The 23,363-nt window shown below is 47.4% G+C and overlaps 1 protein-coding gene across 4 annotated transcripts; it reads left to right on the top strand.

Annotated features, from left to right (window-relative positions):
- Window positions 1-5,566: 5,566 nt before the first annotated feature.
- Window positions 5,567-23,033, top strand: GRN (granulin precursor). Of its 4 annotated transcripts, none has more exons than XM_044418742.1 (12): window positions 5,567-5,613; window positions 7,942-8,105; window positions 9,126-9,272; window positions 9,938-10,022; window positions 11,589-11,707; window positions 12,476-12,614; window positions 12,763-12,869; window positions 14,338-14,467; window positions 15,231-15,328; window positions 17,221-17,448; window positions 18,751-18,990; window positions 21,425-23,033. In XM_044418742.1, exons 2-12 carry the CDS (start codon window positions 7,962-7,964, stop codon window positions 21,569-21,571), a joined length of 1,584 nt encoding a protein of 527 aa, XP_044274677.1. In that variant the 5' UTR covers window positions 5,567-5,613; window positions 7,942-7,961; the 3' UTR covers window positions 21,572-23,033. The 4 variants fall into 4 exon arrangements, with proteins under 4 accessions (XP_044274677.1, XP_044274676.1, XP_044274678.1 ...); XM_044418741.1 differs by lacking the exon at window positions 5,567-5,613 and adding an exon at window positions 5,620-5,894; XM_044418740.1 differs by lacking the exon at window positions 5,567-5,613 and adding an exon at window positions 5,938-6,170.
- The last annotated feature ends 330 nt before the right edge of the window (window positions 23,034-23,363 follow it).

Raw genomic sequence — 23,363 nt, 5'->3', positions numbered from 1 at the left:
GCTAAATGGAAAAGATTCTCATCTTTTGCAGAGTGCCATTCCTTTCTTCCTGGGACGGCTTCATTCGACAATATTCTGCAATTTCTCTTGCAACTGCATCACGCGGGACTCAGACCATCATCCATCAAAGTTTATGCAGCCTCCATATCCCATTATCGTGGCACTGTCCATGGCTTATCAGTTTTCTCTCAACTGCTGGTTCGACACTTTATTAGGGGACTACAGAACTTACATCCGTCTATCCGCCCTGCTATGCCAACGTGGAGCCTTTCTGTAGTACTCCAAGCACTTCCAAACCACCGTTCGAGCCTTTGGCAACTGTGGACCTACGCCTCGTGTCGTGGAAAATGGCCTTCCTCGTAGCAGTAACATCAACTCGGAGAGCTAGTGAAATTTGTGCTCTTCGCATAGACCCACCATTTCTGAATTTCCATAAGGAAAAAGTCGTTCTTCGGATGGATTTTTCCTTTCTCCCTAAAGTGGCTACGCCGTTCCACTTGAGTCAAGACATTGTTTTGCCGGCATTCTTTCCATCGCCTTCGAATCCGATAGAACGTACTCTACACATGCTTGATGTTTGCCGTTGCTTGGCTTTTTACAGATCCCGTACCGAATCTTTCTGTAGTACTAATAGACTTTTTGTTAAGTACTCCAAGCATGGCAAGGGATCGCCAATCACATCTCAAAGACTTTCTAATTGGATCGTCCAGACTATCGTCCTGGCTTACCAGCTATTGAAAGTAGACTTACCTGTCTTTTCAAGAGGTCACTCCACACGAGCAGTAGCGACTTTGTCCACCTTTGCCACAGGGGTTCCGCTTCAGGATATCTGCAGAGCTGTAACGTGGGCTGGTCCATGTACCTTCGCCAAGCATTATCGGCTTGATGTACGTGCCAGGCAGGACTGCTCTTTCGGCAGAGCTGTTCTTTCATCTCTTCTTTGCTGACGACACCTCCCTCCTCCGAGTTTGGTAAGCTTGCGAATCATCCATATGTGTGATGCACAGAGGCCACGACGAAGAAAAGCAGGTTGCTTACCTGTAACTGATGTTCTTTGAGTGGCCATCTGTGCATTCACACAACCCACCCGCCGGCCCCACTCGGTGTTGGTGAGTGGATGTTTTTTCTCTCGGTACCGTACTCTAATTTTCATCGGTACCATTGGGATATAATGATACTTGTTGTTGATTTTATTCTCAACCTCTAGAGAGCAAACGTTTGATCTTCAAGACTGAGTAAAATGGCGGACATTCCGCTCTATTTATACCACTGAGGGGGAGGAGAGTGGAGTTTTCCCGCCAAAAACTGTTAGCTTTCTAATCTTCCGGCCTAGGCACTGCGCAGCCGCAGCACCCATATGTGTGAATGCATAGATGGCCACTCAAAGAACATCAGTTACAGGTAAGCAACCTGCTTTTATTTTTTTATTTATTTGGAACATTTATATGCCGCCCCATTCGCAAAAAGCCTCACATATATATGATTGGGACTGTGGGGTGCTGATCCCCCAATGCCATATTTGCACTTCTCAGCATGAGCAGCCACACTGACAAAGCATCATCCCACAAGCAAGCTAAGCATCAGGAGAAGTGAAGGTAAGTGCTATGCACTAATTTCTTTATAGATTAATTACTCTGAAATCATTCAAAACTCATATATTTTTGTTGAAGCCAAAGTAAGGGTGCAGCTAGAAGGCAAAATCCCAGAAGAGTAACCCTTTGCAAACTTGATTTTAGAGAGAAGCTGAATTCCACAGGGGAGGCCTGGCAAGACGGTACAGTTCCTGTAGCCTTGTTCAGGCAGGGAATTATGAAAACTAAACCCAGGCTTAGAAAGGGGAGGGAAAAGAGCCACTGAGCCAGCCTAGCTACTGCATATTTACTGACACTCTTAAACAACTCTAAATAGTTAGCAAGGCAGGACTTATTTTCATAGAATCCTTACAAATTCTTTGGGCTTCTCTATAGCAGGCATTCCGTTTGCACACGATCCATCACCCATGGAAATCTCCTGGGCCTTTTCAAGATGTCAACATCTTCCAGTGTCTCTCCTGTTTCCCAGTCTTTCTGCAGCTTTTTTTAGAGCAGGAAGTCAGCTAATAAAAATCAAACTGGAAAAAGGGCCTTGTGTAAAGTTGCAGTTCGACTATATTACAGTTGTATCATAGTGCCACCTTATGCTTGCTTAACAGAAAGGCAGAGAAATAGAAACCCTGGGAATTAACACATAGTGCAGCCACCAGTGTGACAGGCATACCTTTCCTCCTGCAATGAAACTAGAAGCCTCAGTAAAGCAGCAGGTTAAACCCCTTTTCCTTCCATATGCCTACTCATTTTTTTTCACAAATTCTTTCAACCAATTAACTTGGAACAGATGTTAAGCTTAATGAGCCTGTAATTTCCTGGATCCCCCCACCATATTCCCATTATAAACATTGTTGTTATATTGATCAGAGATTGATCTTAGGGACATGTTACATATTTTGTTAGAAAGCATTTCAAATTTGAGTTTTTAATCTTTCCAGGATGGATAGCATCTGTCCCAATGATTTATTAACTTTATCTTTTGTCTCCACTATTTGCCTCAGTTCATCAGATTCCCTTCCTGAAAACATCTGTTCAGGCCCACATATCTGTCTTACATTTTCCTTAGTGAAGACAAATGAGAAGAATTCATTCAGCTTCTTCACAATCTTCTTATTTGCCTTTACAGCTCCTTTAACTCTGTTGTAATCCAGTGGTCCAACTGGATTACCTAGCTGGTTTCCTGCTTCTGATATGATTTGTTACTGTTGTCCTTGATGTTATCATCAATATGCTGTCTCTCCATTGAACTTTTTATCTTTTTAAACTTTTAATCCTTAAACCTGAAATTGTTCCTTCCTTGGTGTTATTTTAACCAGTTAGTCTCAGGATAGAGTGGAGAAACCTTATTCTTTGAGTTTTAAAGGTTAGCAAGGTTCATCTACCTTACCTGCTCTTGCTGTTCTTGCCAAGCAGTGATGTGTAAATTATTAGTACCGTCAAATGTTTGCAATATGAACAATAGACATGCCAAGGGGGAAAGAGCAAGAGGGTTGAGACTCCATTTACAAAAAAGAGAGTGCCAGTGGCAATAATGCAGGCTTCTAACCTCTCCCATTCCCACAATAATCACAATCACAGCAAAACTTTTATCAAGCACAAACATACTGACAGGCGACAAGCTGGAAGATGCTGCAGTGAACAAGACTATTACTTCAGGAGGAAAATCAACTGTAAAGTGAACAACTGACATTGCTTAAGCTGAGAATTCAGATGGCTCAACTTCTGATGCTCAGAAAAGGTCTGGTTCACTCACTAAAGAACAGGTGCTTGGGCTGGAACTAGAAAAAGGCTTATGACTCTGGGATGAATGCATGGCCTACTTCTTGCTAGGAAATAGGCTTTAAAGCAGCCACCTACCTCTTACTTTCAGCCTGCTGTTACAGAGTCTTGTTCACATGCCCTCTAAATATCCATGTAGAGACCAAACTTTAAAGCTTGGGTATGATGAGAGAGTCCACTGGGGGTGCACAATTTTAAAAAAGTTTATTCAGACATACAGGAAATACATGTAGCATGTAGGTAGACTCTGGACAGACTACAAAGATAGTCTGTACAAGATGCTTTTATAACCTATCAGTTATGTACACAGGCTGTGGGAGGGGGAGAGCATGTAAGCAGTCTGCTACAGGCACATGAGAACAAAACAAATGGGGTGAATGGACTAAGACAACAACACAAACGGAAGAACTTTTGGGACAAACAAACATAAGCATGTCTCAAGTGTGCCCCCAAAGAAAGACCTTTCAGGACAGGTATATTAATATATATAAGGTGTAAAAGGGGAGGAAGACTTGCAACATGTATTTAAAACATCTGGAGTAATGAGAATGATATTTTTAAAATTCTTTTATTGAAAAATTTTACAACTGAACATTCCCCCTTTCAAAGTATGCACTTTGTTAGTGTACACAATGCTCCCAATGATTTTTCCATTCTTCATAGTATCCCTGGAAGTCTCTAAGTGGGATGGTGTTCAGAGCCTGCGTAGTGGCTCTTCGGATGTTATCCACACTACCAAAATGGTGTCCTTTCAAACCATTCTTCATTTTTGGGAGTATGAAAAAGTTGCAAGGAGCCAAGTCAGGGCTGTAGGATGGATGGAGAAGCACTGTGATGTGTTTTTCAGCCAAAAACTCTATGACAGCCAAAGCAGTGTGACTTGGTGCCTTGTCATGATGAAGGATCCAAGTTGAGCTGATCTCAGGACGCACACAAAGAACTCTTTGTCTCAAGTGACCAAGAACTTCCAGGTAAAATCTTCGATTCACAGTTTGACCAGTAGATACAAATTCCTTATGGACAATTCCAATGAATTAAAAAAACCAGTGACCATTGATTTACTCATTTGAGCTTTCTTGGGGATGAGGGTGTGTGCCATTCTGAACTTTGTTTCTTTGTCTTGGGATCATACTCAAACACCCAGAATTCATCTCCCGTGATCATTTAACTCAAAAAATCAGGGTCTCTTTCCAAACAGGCCAATAGGTCTTGGCACACAAGTTGACGGTGTTCCTTCTGATCAGGTAACAAGTACTTTGGAACAAGTGCTGCACACACTTTTCTCATATGTTCAAATCCTAAGCCACAATTTCATGAACAATTAACTTGGTAAATCCCATTTCCTCTGCAATCATTCTGATAGTGAGCCGTCAATCATGATTGAGAACAGACCTCACTGCATCCACATTTTGTTCCTTTTTGACGAAGAGGGGCGTCCTGATCATTGTTCATCTTCAGCACCTTCTCATCCTTCCTTGAAGGCCTTGTGCCATTGGTACACTTGTGCAGATGATAGCACAGTTTTTCCATTAGCTTTCCTCACCATTTCCAGAGTTTCTGATGCACTTTTACCCAATTTCACACATTTTATCATGCGCTGCTGTTCCAAACTCACTTGCATTATCCTTAATACGAGGCACTTGAACAAGGTGTCTTGACTCTGACAGGGCTAGAATGCAACTGAGCAGTGTTCTATAACATATACCTGGCACCCCACCCCAAGTGACCTGGGTCAGCTTCTCCCTTCACAGAGCCCTTCTGGAGCATACGAATTTCATTCGCATTACTTTCTGGATACCTGGTATTTAAAAAAGTGTTAAAGTTGTTGTTTTATTGTCCAGCAAAAACTGCACGAAAATGTTAATACCTCAGCCAAGAGTTGAACCGCAGAGGGTTTCTTCAGCATGCAATTTGCAGTTTGCAACAACTGCTCTGGTACAAGGTAGCCAGATCTGGAAGTCCTACTGCTTAACTTTACGTGTTGAGGATGCATTTAGTTCTTAGCAGCGCAGGGGAAGGATTCTTCACATGCCCTTACGAACCCTCCTGTTTGCATCGCTTGCTTTTCTAAGGACTAATCCCTTGCATCAAAGTCTGATGGGGGGGAACCTGGCTGCATCTAGAAGTCAAATGTGCGGAGCTGCAGGAGCGCTTTTCTTGGCAACTACTTCCGGGTCGAGCCGCGGCTTCTCAGCAAGAAGTTCCGGGACTGAGACTGGCCCCTGCAGGCCCCTCCTCCCACTGGATCGTGAGTTTATATTTGAACTAGTAATATCGCGCACGTGTTTGGAAAATGACTAATGTGATCGTGTGACCGGCATCACATCTAGGGCGGGGAGGCGAGGCCGTGGGCCCAACTAACCAGGAGCAAAGGGGTGCAACTCCCCGCTGCTTTAAAGAAAGAAAGCGCCCAAGCGCTGGTGGTAGGAGGGGCGGCTTGAGCAAGCCTACTTAGAACGGCGTGGCCTGAACCTGGGCTTTGCTCGCCTGGCGGCACGCAACCAGCCGTCGCGGGAGCCGGTGCAACGGGTGAGTGCCTGGACCGCAAAGGGTCTTTCTGGGGAGCGTGTTGTAGGGGGAGTGAGACTTCCCAAGCCCTGCGGCTATGAGTCTTCAGAGACGGCATGCTCCGGAGTGCAAGATGTAGGCAGACGCCGAGGGGAAGCTGGCTGCTCTTTGCTCGTTCTACTTCCTGGCTAGCCTTGGCTGGAAACGGCGTGCTCCGAAGTGGCAGGGCGCCCTGCGATCGGGCGCTTGCGTTGCCCCGCGCTCTCCCTCGCACCTGGCGGGAGGATAAGACAAGGGGTAATTTCTTCGTTCTGTCATCGTGACAGATAGTTAGAGTTAGGATTGGACCTTGGGACCGAATGCCAAAACACTGCCTGAAAAGCATGGGAAGTGGTAATTGAGGAAATGCTGCAAAGCTGTCAGGCCTGCCGATGGTTTGAAATGCCAGCGATCAGACTCGGATTTACCTTCCTCGGAGTAATGAGCATTCGGACCGATAATAGTAGGACTGGCTGCTAGGCCATTGTCTCGTCCAAAGTGGTTAAAAACTAGAGCTGCATGCATGCTGTTCTTCGCTAAATGGGAGTTGGGTACCTTTCCTGTCTGGTTGTTGAAGGGTTCTGTGTTGCTTTTACAAAACCTTGTGTGCAAGTTCCACCGAAGGATGCTACTTTGTCTTCATGATTTTCTGGTGTTGTAGAAGAGACAATCGTACCTAATAAATTGGGATTTTGATCTTGAAAATCCATCTGTGTTTTCTCTTCTGTCTAAGTGGATGCATAGTCCTGGTTCTCTGAATTTGGATTTTCGTGTTTTTACTTCTTGTTTGTTCTTTGTGTACATGCAAGTGTGCCATCTTTCATGAGGAGGAACTGGGTGTGTGCACTGCAGATTAAGTATCGGCCACCAACACCTCTAGGAGAATGGCCACTGTGAAACACCCCTGCATTGCACCTAGCCTAACACTTTGTGTTTGTTCAGGATACTGTCATATACTTTCCTCAGGCTCGTAGATCCAGAAATAAAGAACTGTGTCTGTCCACCTCACAATAAACTTTGGGCTACCCCAAATCATTTGGTGAAAGAATCTGAAGCCTGTTGCCCAGGTTGTGGGACTTCCAAAATTAATCCCAGGAGAGGCTGAAGCCTCCTGTCAGGTTCAGTCCAGGAGGTCCTTTCAAATAAAGGACTTGCCACATAAATGTTCCAACAGGAGGTGTGCATGCGAGGAGGAGGTAGTAAGTAAACAGTTGCAGTCTAACAGCCTTTATAAACTTTTGGCAGCCTTTCTTAGCCTGTCTGGCCAATTGTTTTAACCCCTGGCAATAAAAACATTTGCTTCATTTACATTTGCTTCTCTAGATTTGCATTTTCTGATTGCCATTCTATATCAAGCAAACTTCCTAACTTGTCTCTTTCTCTTGGGACACAATGACCATTTACATTCTGTTCAAGCCTAAACTCTCTGGTTAACCTTTTCCTCATCTCCTCCATCGGGATTGGCAAACCGTTTCGCTTTGATAGAAAATACCATTTGTTGTGATGTCTCTAGTTCCCCTGATGCAAAAGCAAAGCTGGATGCAACCCTCAGGCACCTTGAAGTTGGTATTCCCTTGGTATATTATATGAGTTGTGGTAGTCCTAAGCATAGCCACAGTTCTTTATTTGCAGGTAAATTTCTCTTGTGGAAATGCTGTGGGCAAAACAGGTTTGTTGGGGGAGAATTCTTGTGGATGGTGGAGTTGAGCAGGGAACAATGCTATCTGCAGTGCTAGCCTAATCAAAGTCAGGCTTTCTCTTTGGGCTCAGACAGTTTTCATGGCCCTCTTCAGACACAGAGTTCCCCCATGTGATCTCTGATGCAGATTATATGACTCACATGGGGCTCCTTTAGATCAGCTGACTCAGCTGGGCAGCTTAGCGGATAGAATTCGCAAATTCGATGCACAACTCCTGATTTATGATCGGATACTTTGATGAGAGTCACTTTCTTGGTCTTTTCACTGCAGTGTGGTAGCCAGCAGGAAATTGCTAGCTCACCTGTAATGTCTCTTCCTCCTTGTGCCAGGCTTCAGGTTCAAGGCCAAGATGTGGGCACGGTGGATGGTGTATATTGTGTTGGGTGGGACAACTTCTTCTCTGAAGTGCCCTAATGGACATACATGTGAGGGCATCTCTACTTGCTGCAAGCTGCCTGAAGGGGATGAATATGCCTGCTGCAACCAGCCACAGGTAGGATCTGTAACTGGGTGGCAACTGCAAAGCATTTCTTACAAATAGGCCTCTGTATACAGTTGAAAATTTGTGTGATGCATCTGTTTGTTTTATTTAATTGAGGACTGTAGCTTGCTGTATACCAAGTCCTCCAGTAGATAGCAAATGTACTTAGTTTTTCCTTTCTCTGGTGTCCAAAGTTATTGGGAGCACATGTTTCAGTAACTTTCCTGCCTCTTGCCTGTTTCCAGGCAGAATTCAAAGTGCTGGTTTGAATTGAAAGTGCTAGTAAAGCCCTCTGTGGCTTGGGCTCTGGCTGCCTGGAAGAGCACCTTCTCCCATACAAGCATGGCAGGGCTGAAAGTTCTTCAGAAGACCCTGCGTTAGAGACTAGCACCTTCAGAGGTGTGTTTGATGGTAGACTTTTTCAGAGGCCTCTCCCAGTCTGGGGAACTAGAATGGCTTCCTCTCTCCTCTCCTTCCACTGGCAGGCAAATACTTCTTTAGTCAAGCAGGCTGCTTGTATGTAAATGGCTGTGTTGGACTGGATGTTGCTTTATTCTCTGACGGTTGTTTTTCATTGTGCTTGAATGTAATTATATTGTTTTAATCAAGCAGTGTAATCAAGCCAGCCTAGTAGAAAGCCAGGGAACAAATCAGATTTATGGATCAGCACAATAAGTTCTCTGAGATATGCAGTAGATTCAGAGGGGGGGCCCTGGCTTGTGTGTAGCAAAGGATTTTCCCATACAGTGTTCCTCCCAACACCCCACTGAGCTGTCAGGAGGTAATGGGGCAAGCGGGGGGGGGGGGGAGCAAAAAACAACAACAACAAAAAACAAAACCCAAAGAAAAACCAGGACAACTGCATGGCCCCCTCAGGCTCATGTTGCCCACTCCTCCTCTCTAGCTGCATTTTCATAGCTGCTGCTGCTGCCCCCACCCCTGAAGGGAGGTGTGAGATCTTGCAATTTCCATGAACAGGTTGTAGGAAGCAGAATTGCAACCAATGTTCATCCTTCCTCTTTCTGCTTCTAGCTCATGAGAGCATCACAGGGCACGCTGTATGCAGAGAGCTCGAACAAGATCCCTGGTGTTGTATGTCCTGATGGTACCACGTGTCCCGAAGAATATTCCTGTGTGCATACTGAGGGCAGTTCCTTTGCCTGCTGCCCTTGGAAAGAGGTGAGCTGTGGAACAAAACAGGGCAGAATTTTGTGAGAAGCAGTGTCATACTGTTGACATAATCACAGCAGTCACACCTGTCCATCTGTCTTGGTTGCAGGTAGACTTGAATCTCTTGACATCTCTTTCTCAAAATCAACAGAGGTTGTGGCGCCTTCCTTTCCAGCCCTCCTCTCAAAAGTAGTCAATCAGCTGGTGGGCATTAGGTGAAAGAAAGCTGTACCATACATGTTCCATCACCGCCTGCCAGCAGTGACTGGGATTGATAGAACAAAAAAGAAGCCCACCTCAGGATGCTAGAAAAATAGTTTATTCCTTAAGAAGCCCAATTCATTTCAACCCTGTTCCCTCAAGGGAACTTGTCTGTCTTTAAATATGAGACAGAATTCTTGAAGGCTTTTATGGAATCCCCCAAAGGAAGGACTCAGTATGTTGGGCTCCTTACACAATAAACTCTTTTCTCAGCATCTTAAGGCTAGTTATCTCTTGTTGGATCTACTTTGGATGCTATCCAATGTTTTCAGTATGGTTGGTCATGATGGAAGTTGCACTCAGCTGGAAGACTGCTGTTGGAGACCGCTGGCATACTCTTCAAGGACTGGCGTTTCATGGCTGTTTCTGAATGCTTTTCAGCATTTGACTGGCTGCTGCCTTCTTTCCCACAGGCCACCTCTTGTGCTGACAAACGTCATTGCTGCCCCTCTGGTTCCTATTGCAGTGCTGATGGACAATTGTGCTTGCAGAATGAAGGTATTGAAAGAGATGGAATTAAACATCCAAAATAAAATGGGCTAGAAACAGAAGCAGGGCCTAAAAGTATTTCTAAACAGAAGGGCCTTCATTTACTTCCTAAATACACTCGAGTGAGTAAAGCATTCCATAAGGTTAGGCCCAGCTTTTAGCCTTTGCAGTTGGTATTTTCCTAAGCAAGGGGATGTGAAAGCTTCTGCAGATCTCTTGAAAAAGACAAGGGAACATTGCTTAAGCCAGGAAATCAGTATCTAGAACTTTAAACTGGGTCTAAAAGCAAACTGCACCCAGTGCATGTCTTGTAGGAATGGTATTGTGCACTCTTTGGTTATATTCTCTTTCTTTGCCCTCTGCCCACAACTTCTAAGAAAGTCTATTGCTATTGTTGTATTTATTTGAAGCAGGTTTGTCCTGTCTTTCAGCCTAAAAAGGCTCCTGACATCACTCACAAACAGTCAGCAGAAGGGCAATCCCTGTCCACAGGCTTACAATCTAAAACAGGACACAGGAGGAAAAGAGGGTGGAGAGAAGGAAAATCAAATAATTAGACTGTCAGCAAGACTGGTGAAATGTCTTAGGAATGGGGGAATCCAGCTGACATTCTCTGATGCACGTGTCTCCCCTCTTTTCCACAGAATAGTTGCTGTTGATTAGCCCTGTGCAGGGAGGGACTGAACTGAAAGCTCCTACCTCTCTCACACGGTGTCCTTTAGATACAGTGCTATTGAATTGAAGAGCCTTTTTCTTCCCAGCAAAGGAAATAAAAAGATCCCAGTGAGGGAGGCAACTGGGTGCCCACTTGATAGGCAGGAAACTCAAAGTGCCCGGGTTGGACAACCCAGCGTCGTGGGCTTGTCATATTGTGCAAAGCCAGATTAATTCCTGCAGAAGGGATTGTTTGAAGACAGCAAGCCACGAAGACAAGCCTTAGCTGGTTACCTGGCTGGTTGTACCCATGATGGATTGTCATGTCATCCAAACCCAGACAACCAGCCCCATCATGGGTACAGTGGATTAGCTAGTGATTTGCTTGCCAGCTGCCCTCCAATTTTTGTCCTTTGACTTTCTTTTTCTTTGAGATCACTTGTCAGCTGGTGATTCCCATTATTTCATGACTCACATGTTGACAGTCCACTCAACATGCCCAAGTTGGACCTTGGCATGGCTGTCAATGGCTGGCCAGACATTCTTAATAAGAACAAATGTTGCCTAATAAGTTTTCTAAAAACAACAAAGAGGCACAGTTGCACAACCACAGAGATTCAGAGTTGTGCAAGTGTAGGAATTTGACATCTCAGCTGGGGCAATGATCTGGGAAGCACCTGCCGCCAATGTGCAGCAGGTTCTAGTTGCAGACTTTGTCCAAAAGATGCCCCAGATAGTTGTCCGCCACTCCCTTGGTTTCTCTGGACAGTCCTCCAAAGGTGCACTATCAGCCCAGAGATGTGTGTGATCTTTGCTAGCATCATAGGAGTTTTAAAATTTATGTTCCCAATGACTTCATCTGAGTTTCTGAGCTTTTCAAAACTTTGATAAAACTTGCAACCCCTCCTTTTTATTTTTTAGTTTTAACTTCTACTAAATTTGGTGCTGTTCAGTGCCCAGATGGTGAATCAGAATGCCCAAATGAATCTACTTGTTGTCCGATGGCTGATGGATCCTGGGGCTGCTGCCCATTGCCTGAGGTATGGGGGCCAAATATGAGCAAGCCAAAGAAATATACATGCATGCGCGCGTGCGCACCCCCACACAGATATAGTTCAAAGCACTAAGGACTTAGGACAGAAACTTTTAGCATTAAAAAAGGTTGTCATTAGGCTTTATAAAGCATTATTTATAGATTACTGGGAGGGTAATGTATTTCTGCATACCTGTGGAAAATATCATGCAATAGCATAATAAAAATGGCTGTGCAGAAGGACTGTTGCACAAACAGTAGAGGATCAGTATAACATTTATGGGTGGCACTTTGTTCCTGTGCAGCTGTTCAAGATTGATAAGAAAGGAGCAGATCAGTGTCAGTGCTGCCAAAAAAGAAATGCATTTTTTAACCATATTCGTTGGAGTTTTCCTAAGAGAGTTCTTTTAGGGAAACATGGTAAATACAATTATACTTAGGTTAACTTATGAAATGCCATTCAACCCAATTGTTGTATTTTTAGGATATATGGATGAGAAAATTTTGAGTCAAGATCATGAGTTGGCTTGGTATTCATTTACAGCCAGCCCAGGCAATGTTAAGAGCTGGTTACTGGAAGTATGGAGAATCCTTGCCCATTGGCAGGACCCACATTGATTTTACAGGGCAATTTAATAAAAGAACAGCCATTAAAAAAGGACTTCTAAAAACAGAACGTATGTGCCCCTGTCATGCTCTGCTGGGGAATCCCTCCCCGGGGGGGGGGGGGGCGTGGATGGGGAGAGGTGGCACACCAGTCTCCTCCCTTTCCCAGGCATCCTGCTGTTCCGACGGGATCCACTGCTGTCCCCATGGCATGCGTTGTGATCTTGTGCATGCACAGTGCTCGGCGGCCTCCGGGAAGCAGCCTCTTCAGGAGAAGTTCCCAGCGAGGAAGCAAGCGCCAGTGGCAAGTATGGAACAGGGCGACGGGTGGAAAGGCGGTCCCTGTCCAGTGGGTGTGTGCTGGCCACAGCTGGAGGCCAGCAGCTGCCTGTCCCCTCTGCAGGGCATCATATCTCACCCCTTAATTGACTTTTTTCCTTCCTCACCACTCCTCAGGTGTTCCTCAAAGAAATATTTGCCCCGATAACCAGTCGAGCTGTCTGGAAACTGCCACCTGCTGCCGACTCCCCTCCAGCCACTATGGCTGCTGCCCCTTGCCGAATGTAAGTATGGAGGGCAGCTGGATGCCTGGAGCGTGGGACTAGTCCCAGCGGCTTCCTCTGTGCCACTTGTGGAGCCTTCTCCAACTCTGCTGCCCTCCAGATAACTTGGACAGCAGGCTCCACAATCCTCAACCAGCATAGCCAATAGTTGAGCTCAACAAAGTCCCCGAAATGAACCTGGCAGGTGACTGGGCTCATTGTGGGGCCTTGCCCCCTCCTCACCTCCATCCCTCTGATGTGTCCAGGCAATATCCCACCAGACACCACAGAGGGGGGTGAGTTTCCTCCCTCTGGAAGCCATGCTCATAAGCCAGTTGTGGTTTGCTGCAGCTGCCCTTTTTACAATTCCCCCCCTCCCAGGACGGCAAAAGCCTGCCGCAGAGCCAGATTGCACAGTCGCCTTTAGAGGTAGGCATGAGGTGCCCCTCAGTGTGTCCTTGGCTCTTTGGAGGGGCTTCCCATGGTTGTCCAGTTATTTCTAATTTTTAATTAATTTATTTTTGCCTCTACAAATGTTGTGCCAACAAGGGCCATTCCCTGAAGCCTGATGGGGCATGTTCCAGCTCAGTAGAGAACATCTTCAGAGGGGGGCCTGCTGCCCTCTTGTGGTGACTGACTCTCTAGATGTTGTCTCAGCCGGGGCTGGAAACCCCTCCCGCTTGCTTCCCATGGCCAGCCTCATCTCATTTTCCATTTCCCCCTTTGATCCTCATGGGTGTGCAACCATATGCATTGTTCAGACCCTTGGTGAGCTTGGGGAGAGTCCAGCTACTTCCCCACTGCTCTTCAAGGGGAAAAGGAGCTGAACTGTCAAGCTCCATTTGCCTTAAAGAGCTGTCAGGAATGCTGTTGGCAAAGGATGGCACCTTCTCAGCAAGGAACCCTCACACCTTTGCTCTCAGTGGGCAGCTTGACTTCTGCAAGGTGGGGGTGAGGGATTTCCAGCCCCAGCTGGGACCGTTGCACAATGCAAATGGGGGAGCCCCAGAGCCTTGCTGGCAATCGGATCCCACCCCTGGTGGAATTTGCTCCCCATTGCATTTCAGGAAATTGCATTACAAAGGGCACTTAGAGGGGCGGCTCATGGTCAGTGCAGGCTGCCCAACTGCCTTTCACAATCTCCAGGCAGGAAAAGGCTTAATTGAGGTTACTTGAACTGTCTGCAGTCAGGGTATTTTCTCAGTTTTGGTTTGGCCTCTGACCTTTGCTTTGTGCTTGTTTCTGTGTGTATATATTGTGATTCCATCTTTGGATGCTATATTTTAATTGTTTTAAAATGTTTGAGTATATGTTGCCCAGAAAATCTGGGTTGCTGGGTCAGAACTTACTTAAAGCAAGGCATAGAACGTAAGCAGCCCTCAGAGGGTGGACGTGCTTGGCGTGGATCGGTGCCAGAGGCCCCGCTTGCTACCCACCGAGCTGCTGCCTGGCCCACTGACCTGTGCCCTTGCTCCTGCTTTTCCTCTAGGCTGTGTGCTGCCCCGACCACCTGCACTGCTGCCCACAGGGCACCACGTGTGACCTGACCCATTCCACATGCATCATGACCCTGCGCCAGTTGCTGCCAATCACCCACCTCCCTGTGGATGTGCAAACAAGTGAGGAAGACTCAGTGCTGTGCAAGGGGGTGTATCATGCGCAATCAGGAAGGCAGAAGAAACCACATCTGAGTGGTGAAATGCTGACAGTGTAACAGTGATTCTTGTGAGATGATGGCACATTGAATTAGTGGAAGGAAGCTCATAGAATGTGGGGGACAAAGGAGGAGAAAAGTGGGTTGATGCCAAAGGTGAGAGAGGACAGATTTTTACAAGACGGCTGGATATAATGGTAGGAAAATATGCAAAGCAGAAAAGACATACTCTGCCAACCAGAGTTAACTAAGATGCTTATCATCAATTGTGGTTTGGTGCTAGCGCATCTTTCTGTTCTGTTGCTTATTCTCGCCTGAGTTGCATTTTCAAATTTAACAGTGAAATATACCCTATGTGAATGCAACTCCAGAGCGATTATGATCTTAAACACATGACTGTATATATGGGGAACTAGTTTTGGCACTGAGATTTGGGACATCACCTGCTCTGCTCCAATACCAAATCGAAAGTGCAGTAGTACCCCTGAGAGATGGCAGGAGCATTTTTCTTGCCCCCCAGCTCAGCTCTTAGCCAGTGCCGAGGCTCCCTCCGTGCTGTTCCCCGCACTCCAACAGCCAAGGATGGTAGGAGTTTTAGCACAAAATGTGGAGGGCAACATATGCCCTGCCCCGGCTCACCCCGTCAGTTGCTTGAGAGGAAGACAAGGGATGTGGGAGGCCCCAGAGGTCCTGCTCCGACATGATCCTCCTCCATGTTCTTCCTGCAGCTCACGAGGTGCGTTGTGATGCAGAACACTCGTGTCCGGATGGAAACACCTGCTGCAAGAAGGCCTCAGGCACATGGGGGTGCTGCCCCCTGCCGCAGGTAAGCGGGTCAGTACTCGCCATGTGGTGGTGCTGACAGGCATGCAAGCCATGGAGGCAGGCCTCTGGCCTGTTGTGACTAAGAGTCATTCATGGGTTGCATGTTCATGCTGTCCAGTTCCACCCTGGTATACTGTGGAGTTTTGGGTTTGTGTGGTTTTACAGCCCGTGGTATATGGTTTTTCCTGTGGTTGTCCATGTAGCATAGAAAGGTGTGGGCTCCCCCATAGGCCCATTCTTCATGCCCTCAGCTCCATGCCCACATCTGGAGGCTACTGAGGGCATTGGGGGGAAGTGGGGAGCGCTGTCTCCTAATTTTCACTCTGTGAAGATTGAAGATTTGGGGAGCATTGACTGCAGACTTATCTGGCACTGGTAAGTGGACTTTTTCTCTGATGTAGAACACAGCATTAGAAGTGGGGAGCTTTCCCAGTGGATCTCAGTGGCTTTTGTCTGGCAAGGCAGACGAAGATGTGAAATATGGTGGCAAGAAAGCTGAGCAGACATGGAGATGTCCTGCTGGCTGACTTGGCTGTGCTGTTCTTTCCCAGAGCTGAGCCTGTTGGGTTAGGGTTGGTGTAGGGAGTCTGGGTGGGACTTCACATGTTGTTGCACTGCAAGCTGCAACCGGCATGGACAGCTGTCAGGGATTATGGGTGTTGTAATAGTCTGGGAAAGATGCTGAAAGCTGGTGTGCATGCCTGCACTTTCTCAAATACAGGAAAACTCTCTAGGCTGTGCTTGGTTCCCGGTACTGCTTCCATGGTTAATGGCCATGCCTGACTTCAGTTGAACAGGCAGTGATCTCCATGCCATGTGGCTCCACTCTTCTCTTTAACCCCAGCTGTGCAGGGCAAGTCCCATCAACTTAAGATCTGCAGTAGAACCCCGATCAACGCTAAGCAGCATAACCAGTGACTTTGCAGGCCAGAGCAGCTGGATGGCCACAAGTGGCCCTCCCCACCACACATGCTGCAGGTGCTCAGCAATCACCCCTTCATAGGAGAAAACGTTTCAGCCCTGATGAGCCTGTTCCACTCCTTCCTTAGAAACATGGACCTGTTGGGGAGGCAGAAGGCACAGCACCCAAACATGGAGCACTCCAGATGTCCTGGACTATAGTTCCCATCTTTCCCAGCCAGCCAATGTGGCCACCCCCAGCACTCCCCTCTCTCACATGCAGCAGAGCACTGAGTGGCCAGGTTGGGTGTCCCTGGGTGTAGCCGTGCCCACAGTCACCATGGCCCACCTCCCAAAACACGCTTCCTCAGCCTTTGTCCCCACTCTACAGCCCTACTGGAAAAGATCATAATATTGACACCTTATAGCAGGGATTTCCCTTCTTCTCGGGCCAGTGAGCACATGCAGAATTCTGGGAGTGTCGCAGGTGCTCCCACAAAATGGCTTGCCTCAGGCCTTCATGTCAGGGCATGGTCAGTTACAATGCACCTATTACTCAGGTGGCAAAAGGTTAGGTTAAAAGAAAAGTAACTTGCCCAGATGTGGGCTTGGGTGTCAAAGCAAACATCATTACTTTAAGTCCACAGCTTTTTTCTCTGGTGCCCATTTCAAAGAAGACAAACTTAGCCAAGAAACTCAAAGGTAGCGTAGGGTCCTAACTGTCAAATCATCCTTGCCCACCAAAATCACCCCCTTTTCACATGGGCTCTGAAAAGCACAGAGACAGAGACACCACACATGGCAACACAACCTTCTCCATTCCCTTGGTACACTCCTCACTGCCTCTCAATTTCCTCTTCTTTTCTGGGTGGCTGCATGTGCTTGCAGACAAAGGGCTGGGTTTCGGCTAGCTGCCATTTTCCTTTCCCATTAAGGAGTTTGGCAATGGTATGGTTCCTGTGTATCAGAACAGTCTGTCCATCTTCCCAACAGGCTGTCTGTTGCACTGACGGCAGGCACTGCTGCCCTGAGGGCTACACCTGTAATTCATCCTTGGGCATCTGCCTGAAGCCAGGACACTCCCTGCCTTGGGTTCGCAAGCTCCCCGCCAGCGGGCCGCAAAGCCGGGGCATCCGCTGCAACGACACTGCCAGCTGCAAGGAAGGGCAGACATGCTGCAGGGGTGTGTCAGGTGACTGGAGCTGCTGCCAGCTGCCCAAGGTGAGCCCAGTCCCGACACCGCCCTTAGTGTGCTGGGCACTGCCCCTGCTGCACTGGAAACATATAGGCACCCTGTGATAGTCCCATATCCGTTGACATGCGGCAGGCTATATCCTTTTGCTTCGTAATGCTTTAAATGGACTCCGCGGTACTGGAAGCTGGGCAGTGGTGCTGCTACACAGCTCTGGACCCTGGATTTATTGACCATTTCCCCTTGCAGCGCCCCGTGCAAGTGCTTAATGCATGAATTAATGCAACTGCAAAACATGTACGCTACATTTCTACTCTCCTTGCTATTTGCTTACTAATAGCTAAGAACCTGTTAGAAACACTGTTTTCTAACCCTATGAGAAAGAAAAAGAGTGGTATGTGCAGATGCGTATTTTAAATTGGCCTATATCACGGCACCATAATAACCACAAAGATACAAAAGAATTTGCTCCTTCCATTGCTCTGTGGGGTAGAGCATCTGCTGTGCATGCAGAAGGTCCTGGGTAGGAATCCGGCAGCTCTGGATAGGGCAGGGTGAGCTGCTGCCCCTCAGGGCTGGCAGTGCAGGGCAAGATTGGCAAAGCCTCTGGTTGAGGTGCCTTCTCGTGTCCCCTTCCTTCTGCTCTTTGGTTGGTTGGGCTACCCTGTGTGACCCTGGCTACCGCACGGCAGACAGGCAGGGGGCTTCAGCTGGGCAGTGGAAGTCCAGACACTGCCATGCCTGACTTACATCCCTTTACCTGCTTGTGTTCTGCTCTGGAAGCAAATGCCATCCAGGTTTGTTGTTTATTTTATTTGACTTGTATCCTGCCTTTTTCTTGTAACAAACTCAGTGTGACTTAAGCCATTCTCCGCCTCCTGCTCTCCATCTGTCTGGCTGTCGCAATCTGTCTGTCAGCTCTGGCTGCCTCTCCCCATCCAATGCTTTGGCCTGGGCTAAAATGGGCAAGCCCAGAAGCGAAAGGAAATGGGGTAAAGGGGGAGGCCCGGGTCTGGGCCAGGTCAGTCTCCCTCCATTGTGTTCTCACCTCTCTGCTTGTGTGCCAGATCCATCTGGCAGTATAAAGCAAAACAGGCCACGCAGAAATAACCTAACAGTTTCTATGTATTTCTATTTTAACACAAGTGTTCAGTGTTGTAGATGGTGCTATTGTTTTGTTCCTGAATGTTGTAAAAAGGCATGTTTCTTAATAAGACAAGTACCGGTTTTTTAGCAGTTTTTTTTAAATTAAGGCTGCCTTTCTGTATTGGCAGCTCTTTGGCTAGGTGTGCCTGTCCACTACTAGGATTTGCTCCTCTGGTCCTCTGTAGGCTGTCTGCTGCGAGGATCACCTGCACTGCTGCCCCTCTGGATACACCTGCAACGTTATGGCCCAGTCCTGTGAGAAGCAGCCGAAGCCCAAGCCCCTGGATGCCGGGGCGCTGCTGGCCGCTTGGTTTGCTGCCGCCTCCAGCCGGGACTCGCCATGCGGGGACCAGCACTACTGTCGTGGCGAGCAGACCTGCTGCAAGGCACACTCGGGTGGGTGGGCTTGTTGCCCCTACAGCAAGGTCAGTGCCCAGGCTGGGGAGCTGATGGCCTTCATGAGGGACCATGAACAGGATTTCAGTCTGTGACTCTCTTAAAAGGAGCCCTGGGTGTGCATGTGTATGTATGAGACCTATTTTCTCCAAATTGGGCAGTCACAAAGGAGGGATGGGAATCTGAGGGCATTCTTTGATTGGTAGAGCTGGAAAACCATTAACAGTTCTGCAAGACCAAAGAATTTCGTTTAAGTATATCAGGGACAGCCATACCTTCATACTTCTGAAACCTACTTTGATTTTTGACTTACTTTCCAGCTAGAGCTAAGGGAAAACCCAGAAAAAATAGGAAAAGATTCCCCCCACTTTTTAAAGTGTACATGATTCAGGGTCAGCAAATTTTGACTGATCCACTACAAATCAGCCAGCGGATCCCAATCTATCTCCTACCCACAGCTGGGGAGGCAGGTGAGCATCTTGAACTACACCTGCTGTTGACACTAATTGGTCATTAGATAGACAAATATTGCAAGCAACTTGCTTCATTGCTTACCAATGCAGTCACTCCGGCCCATCTTGGCTCGAGGGAGTGCAACGCTGCCAGTGTCCCGCCCAGCTCTTTTCAGCTTGTGGGGAGGGGGCTGGGTGTGTGGCAAGGCAAGGACTGCCTCTTCTTGCTCGACCCCTGCTAATCCTGGCAAATTAAATCAGCCAGGATAGGGCTGGCCACATAGCGTGGGGAAGTGATTGGCATCTTCTTGCAGGTATCTTGAAAGAGGCACTGGCAAGAGGGTTATTAGCGAAATCTTCCCGTGACCCAAAAAGTTTGTCTCAAATGTTCTGCTCATGGGCAAGGTGACTGAGGAGGTGGTGGTTTCACAGTTTCAGGTGCCTTACAATGATACTGATTATCTGGACCAACGTCAGTAGGCTGGACCAAGATCGCCATGGTTGTATCAACTGTGGTATTGTGGTGAGGCTAGGGTGTGGGAGGCTGCCTAGTGTAGAGCAGTGGTTTTCAGCCTTTCCACAGCTGAGGACTGGCGAAAGCAGGAAAACCACCTCGGGGAACCATCTTTCCCTGCCCCCACCACAACTGCAATGCCAACCGAGGAAGAGGTGATGGAGCACAGCCCACCCCTGCACTGGTCTGTGGCAAGCAGGCCCCCACAGACCAACAGGAAATCTGTGGCGGACTGGTACCAGTCCACAGACCGGCAGTTGAAAACCACTGGTGTGGAGCGTGGAATACATTGTCGGGTTACATCCAGCGCGCAGCACTGTAGCCGTTGTTTTGTGTTGTCCTGCAAAGTTCTGTTCGGTCCCCAACATTCTTAGCATCTGCATAAATTCACTGAGAAAGCCCAACCAGAACTTTGGAGTGTGTTGGTTAATGTGGAGTACCCTTGAACTTGAAGAGCATCTGGTAATGTCACTGGACCTGGCTCTTCTCAGGACCTCTTATATCATGTATTTAATGTATTTCTAGCCCCTGCTAGCAATACATTAAAATTCGTATAAAAAAAACTTTGCAATCAGACAGCACACTTTCATAAAACAAGCAGGTACCTAAGATCAACAGGGGAGTCCCTTGCTTGTGCATACGGAGGGATTCCTCCAGTGTTGCTCTGGTATGGAAATACAGCCCGGGCAGAGACGATATTGCTTTGCATTTTTATAGACCAGTTCGTAACACAACTTAGAATGGTAGGTGTGTAGAAGAACTTACACAAGTAGCCAGTTTGTGTGCAGTGTGTACTGTTGGAGAATGGAGTGGAAGGAATGTTACATTTTCACTTCTCATCAGAAATAGTATTCTGTGAATGTTCCCTCCTCTGATATTAAACTATATAGGCTCTTAGATAATCCTTCCATAGCCTGGTGCCCTTCAAGATGTTGGGGTGCAATTTCCATTGTCCCCAGCCAGCACAGCCAGACTGGGGAAGGCTGTCTTAGATATAAGGGCCTCCTGAGGTAAGTACTAGCTGTTGCTCTGCTCTTGGGTAGTATTACAGTGGTTTTTTTCTATAGGATTGTGTTTGCATTTAATGGATGTGACTTTTAGGGACTGGATGTTTCCTTTGCCTTTGGGTGGCTCGACCTGTTTTGTGTGACACAGCAACAGCAGCTTTGGTGTTTCACTTCCGCACCAAACAACTTCTTTTAGCTGGGTGCAGGTCCCAGGGCTGTCCTCCCACTTCTTCAACATCACGCCATGCGCATCACCACTTGTGTGTTTTTAAAAGCAGTTCCCTCTCCTGAAGGCAGGATATGAAGGGAGAACAAAACCTGAAGAGAGGAACGCAGCCTTGTAGCCTGGATGCATTCTTACTGCTGTGGAAAGCTGCCCATAGACTTCCAGTCTCAAGCCCCTACTCTAGATCTTTCAAACCGAAGTTTTTTCTGCCAAAACTGTCATCCTTTTGTTCTCTTTTCCCCCACCCTGCTGCCCTTTTTTCAGGGAACCTGCTGCCATGACAGACGCCACTGCTGCCCACCCGGCTTCTATTGCTCCCGCTCCGGCTTCGAGTGCTTTAGGCGGCAGCCTCTCCGCTGGGACATCAGCATCTTCTCCCCTTACTCTGCCCCAGCATCACCATTGGTCTGAAGTGCCTTCCCAGGTCGACTTGCCACACTTGGGACTGAACTGAGCTGTTCGGGGAGAAGCAGTGGGGTGGAGGTAGGGCAGGGCTACTCTGCCAGGGGCTGTTCTGCCATGGAAGGCATCTTGCTGTCCACCCCATGTGGGTACAAGAGACCATCCTTTCCTCTTCTTCAGGCATTGCCTGCAACAACGAGTCTGTTTTCTTACCTGTTCTGCGTGACTTGCCCTCCAAAACCAGTGGGGTCCACCACTGTGCCTGCATCCCAGAATTTGGAAAATCCCGAGCCTTGCTTCTCCCAGACAGATTTCTGGGGGTCTGATGTCTTGTTTTGCCTCTGCAGTTCCTTCATAGTGAACGAGAAATGGAGGTTTGTTTCTGTACACTTGTTAAGAATTTGGTCTTGACACTGGATTGGCAGCAGTCTTTGCTGCATTGCTTTTCCTCCCTGTTCTGGGTCTGCTGTCCCACTGAGGCTCTTGGGGTGCTTTCTTTTGCTTCTACATTGTCACTTCCTCTCTGCGGGCTGAAAGCCGACCCAACTTTCTCTACAGCAGTACTTGGAAAGAGCAGAGTTGCCTGTGTTCAGAATCTTGCCCTCCAAAGCACACTAACAGCCAGGGGTCTAGTGCTGCTTCAGGAAGCAGTGCGATTCTGGGGTAAGATCGGTGGGGGGGCGGGGGGGCTTTCGTTCTTGTGCCCAGATGTTGATACGAGAAAAATGGGGAACGGCGTGGCCTGCCTTGTGCTATCTTTGTGCAGGGTAGGCTCAACTGGAACATGTCTCTCCCTCTCTGCTATTCAGAGACTTCTTTGCTACCAGCTGTGGTTTCCTCAAATAAAGGGTTGATTTAAAACTTGCCTGCATGAAATGGTGAATAAGAAAAAAATGGTGCTTAATGTAAAGGTAGTGGGCCTAACAGTAGCTAATGTTAGTTTCTAACATGAAAAATAAACAAGACTGGCTGGTGGTGGGTAATAAACTTAAACATGAAAATATTAATAGAAGCTGACCAGCTTTGCAACATTCCCCAGCCTAATGCCTTTTATGTGTGTTGGACTGCAATTCCCACCATCCATGCTGGGGATGGTGGGAGTTGTAGTCCAACACATCTGAATGGCATTTGGGAAAGGTGGTCTATAGGGGTGCTCAGAGATGATGATTTTTTTAAAAAAATAAGTGAATCCGACAACTTGGTTTTCAGTCTTGAGAATGCAAAACTGTGGTGGCATTTTTAGCAGATGGAGACACAGTAGGCCAAATAACTAGTCACCAGGATTTTTAGAAAGTTTTGCACAAAGACAGGACATTTTATGACCTGCCCAAACCTTGCAACAAGTGCTCATGACAGCAACCGACTCACTGCCAGAAATCAGATGTGGAAACTTATGGCTGTGTCTCTCCAGCTATAAAAAGCAGGAAGGGGAGGCAATTTAAGTATCTATTAATAAAATATATCTATCAAAGATGGCTGTGTGAGTGTATGCTTAGACCAGTCCAGAGTAAACCCAATCATGCCATAATACTTGCCTGTATTGCCACAGGCCTATTTTTGATAGAATCTTAGGTTTCTCCAGTCATGCCGTGGGAGTTTCTTTTCAGCATGAAGAATGGAGAAGGAAAAACGTGTGGTGGACATCCGTGTCAGTCGCGGCAGTGTCAGAACAGGGACCTCGTTCCGCTCTCGATGTTGTCTGCCTTCATGCCCCTTGCGGGGGCCTCACTTGTGCAGCATCAGCTATACAGGTGGAGCCCTTCACAGATCCTCACTGAGGCCAGTCTCCCACCTCCCGCCA

The sequence above is a fragment of the Varanus komodoensis genome, unplaced genomic scaffold, assembly GCF_004798865.1.
Source record: "Varanus komodoensis strain SLA01 unplaced genomic scaffold, ASM479886v1 scaffold92, whole genome shotgun sequence".
Classification (NCBI taxonomy): Eukaryota; Metazoa; Chordata; class Lepidosauria; order Squamata; family Varanidae; genus Varanus; species Varanus komodoensis.
Note: the sequence above shows the minus strand (reverse complement) of the source record. Positions and strands in the feature narration are given on the sequence as shown.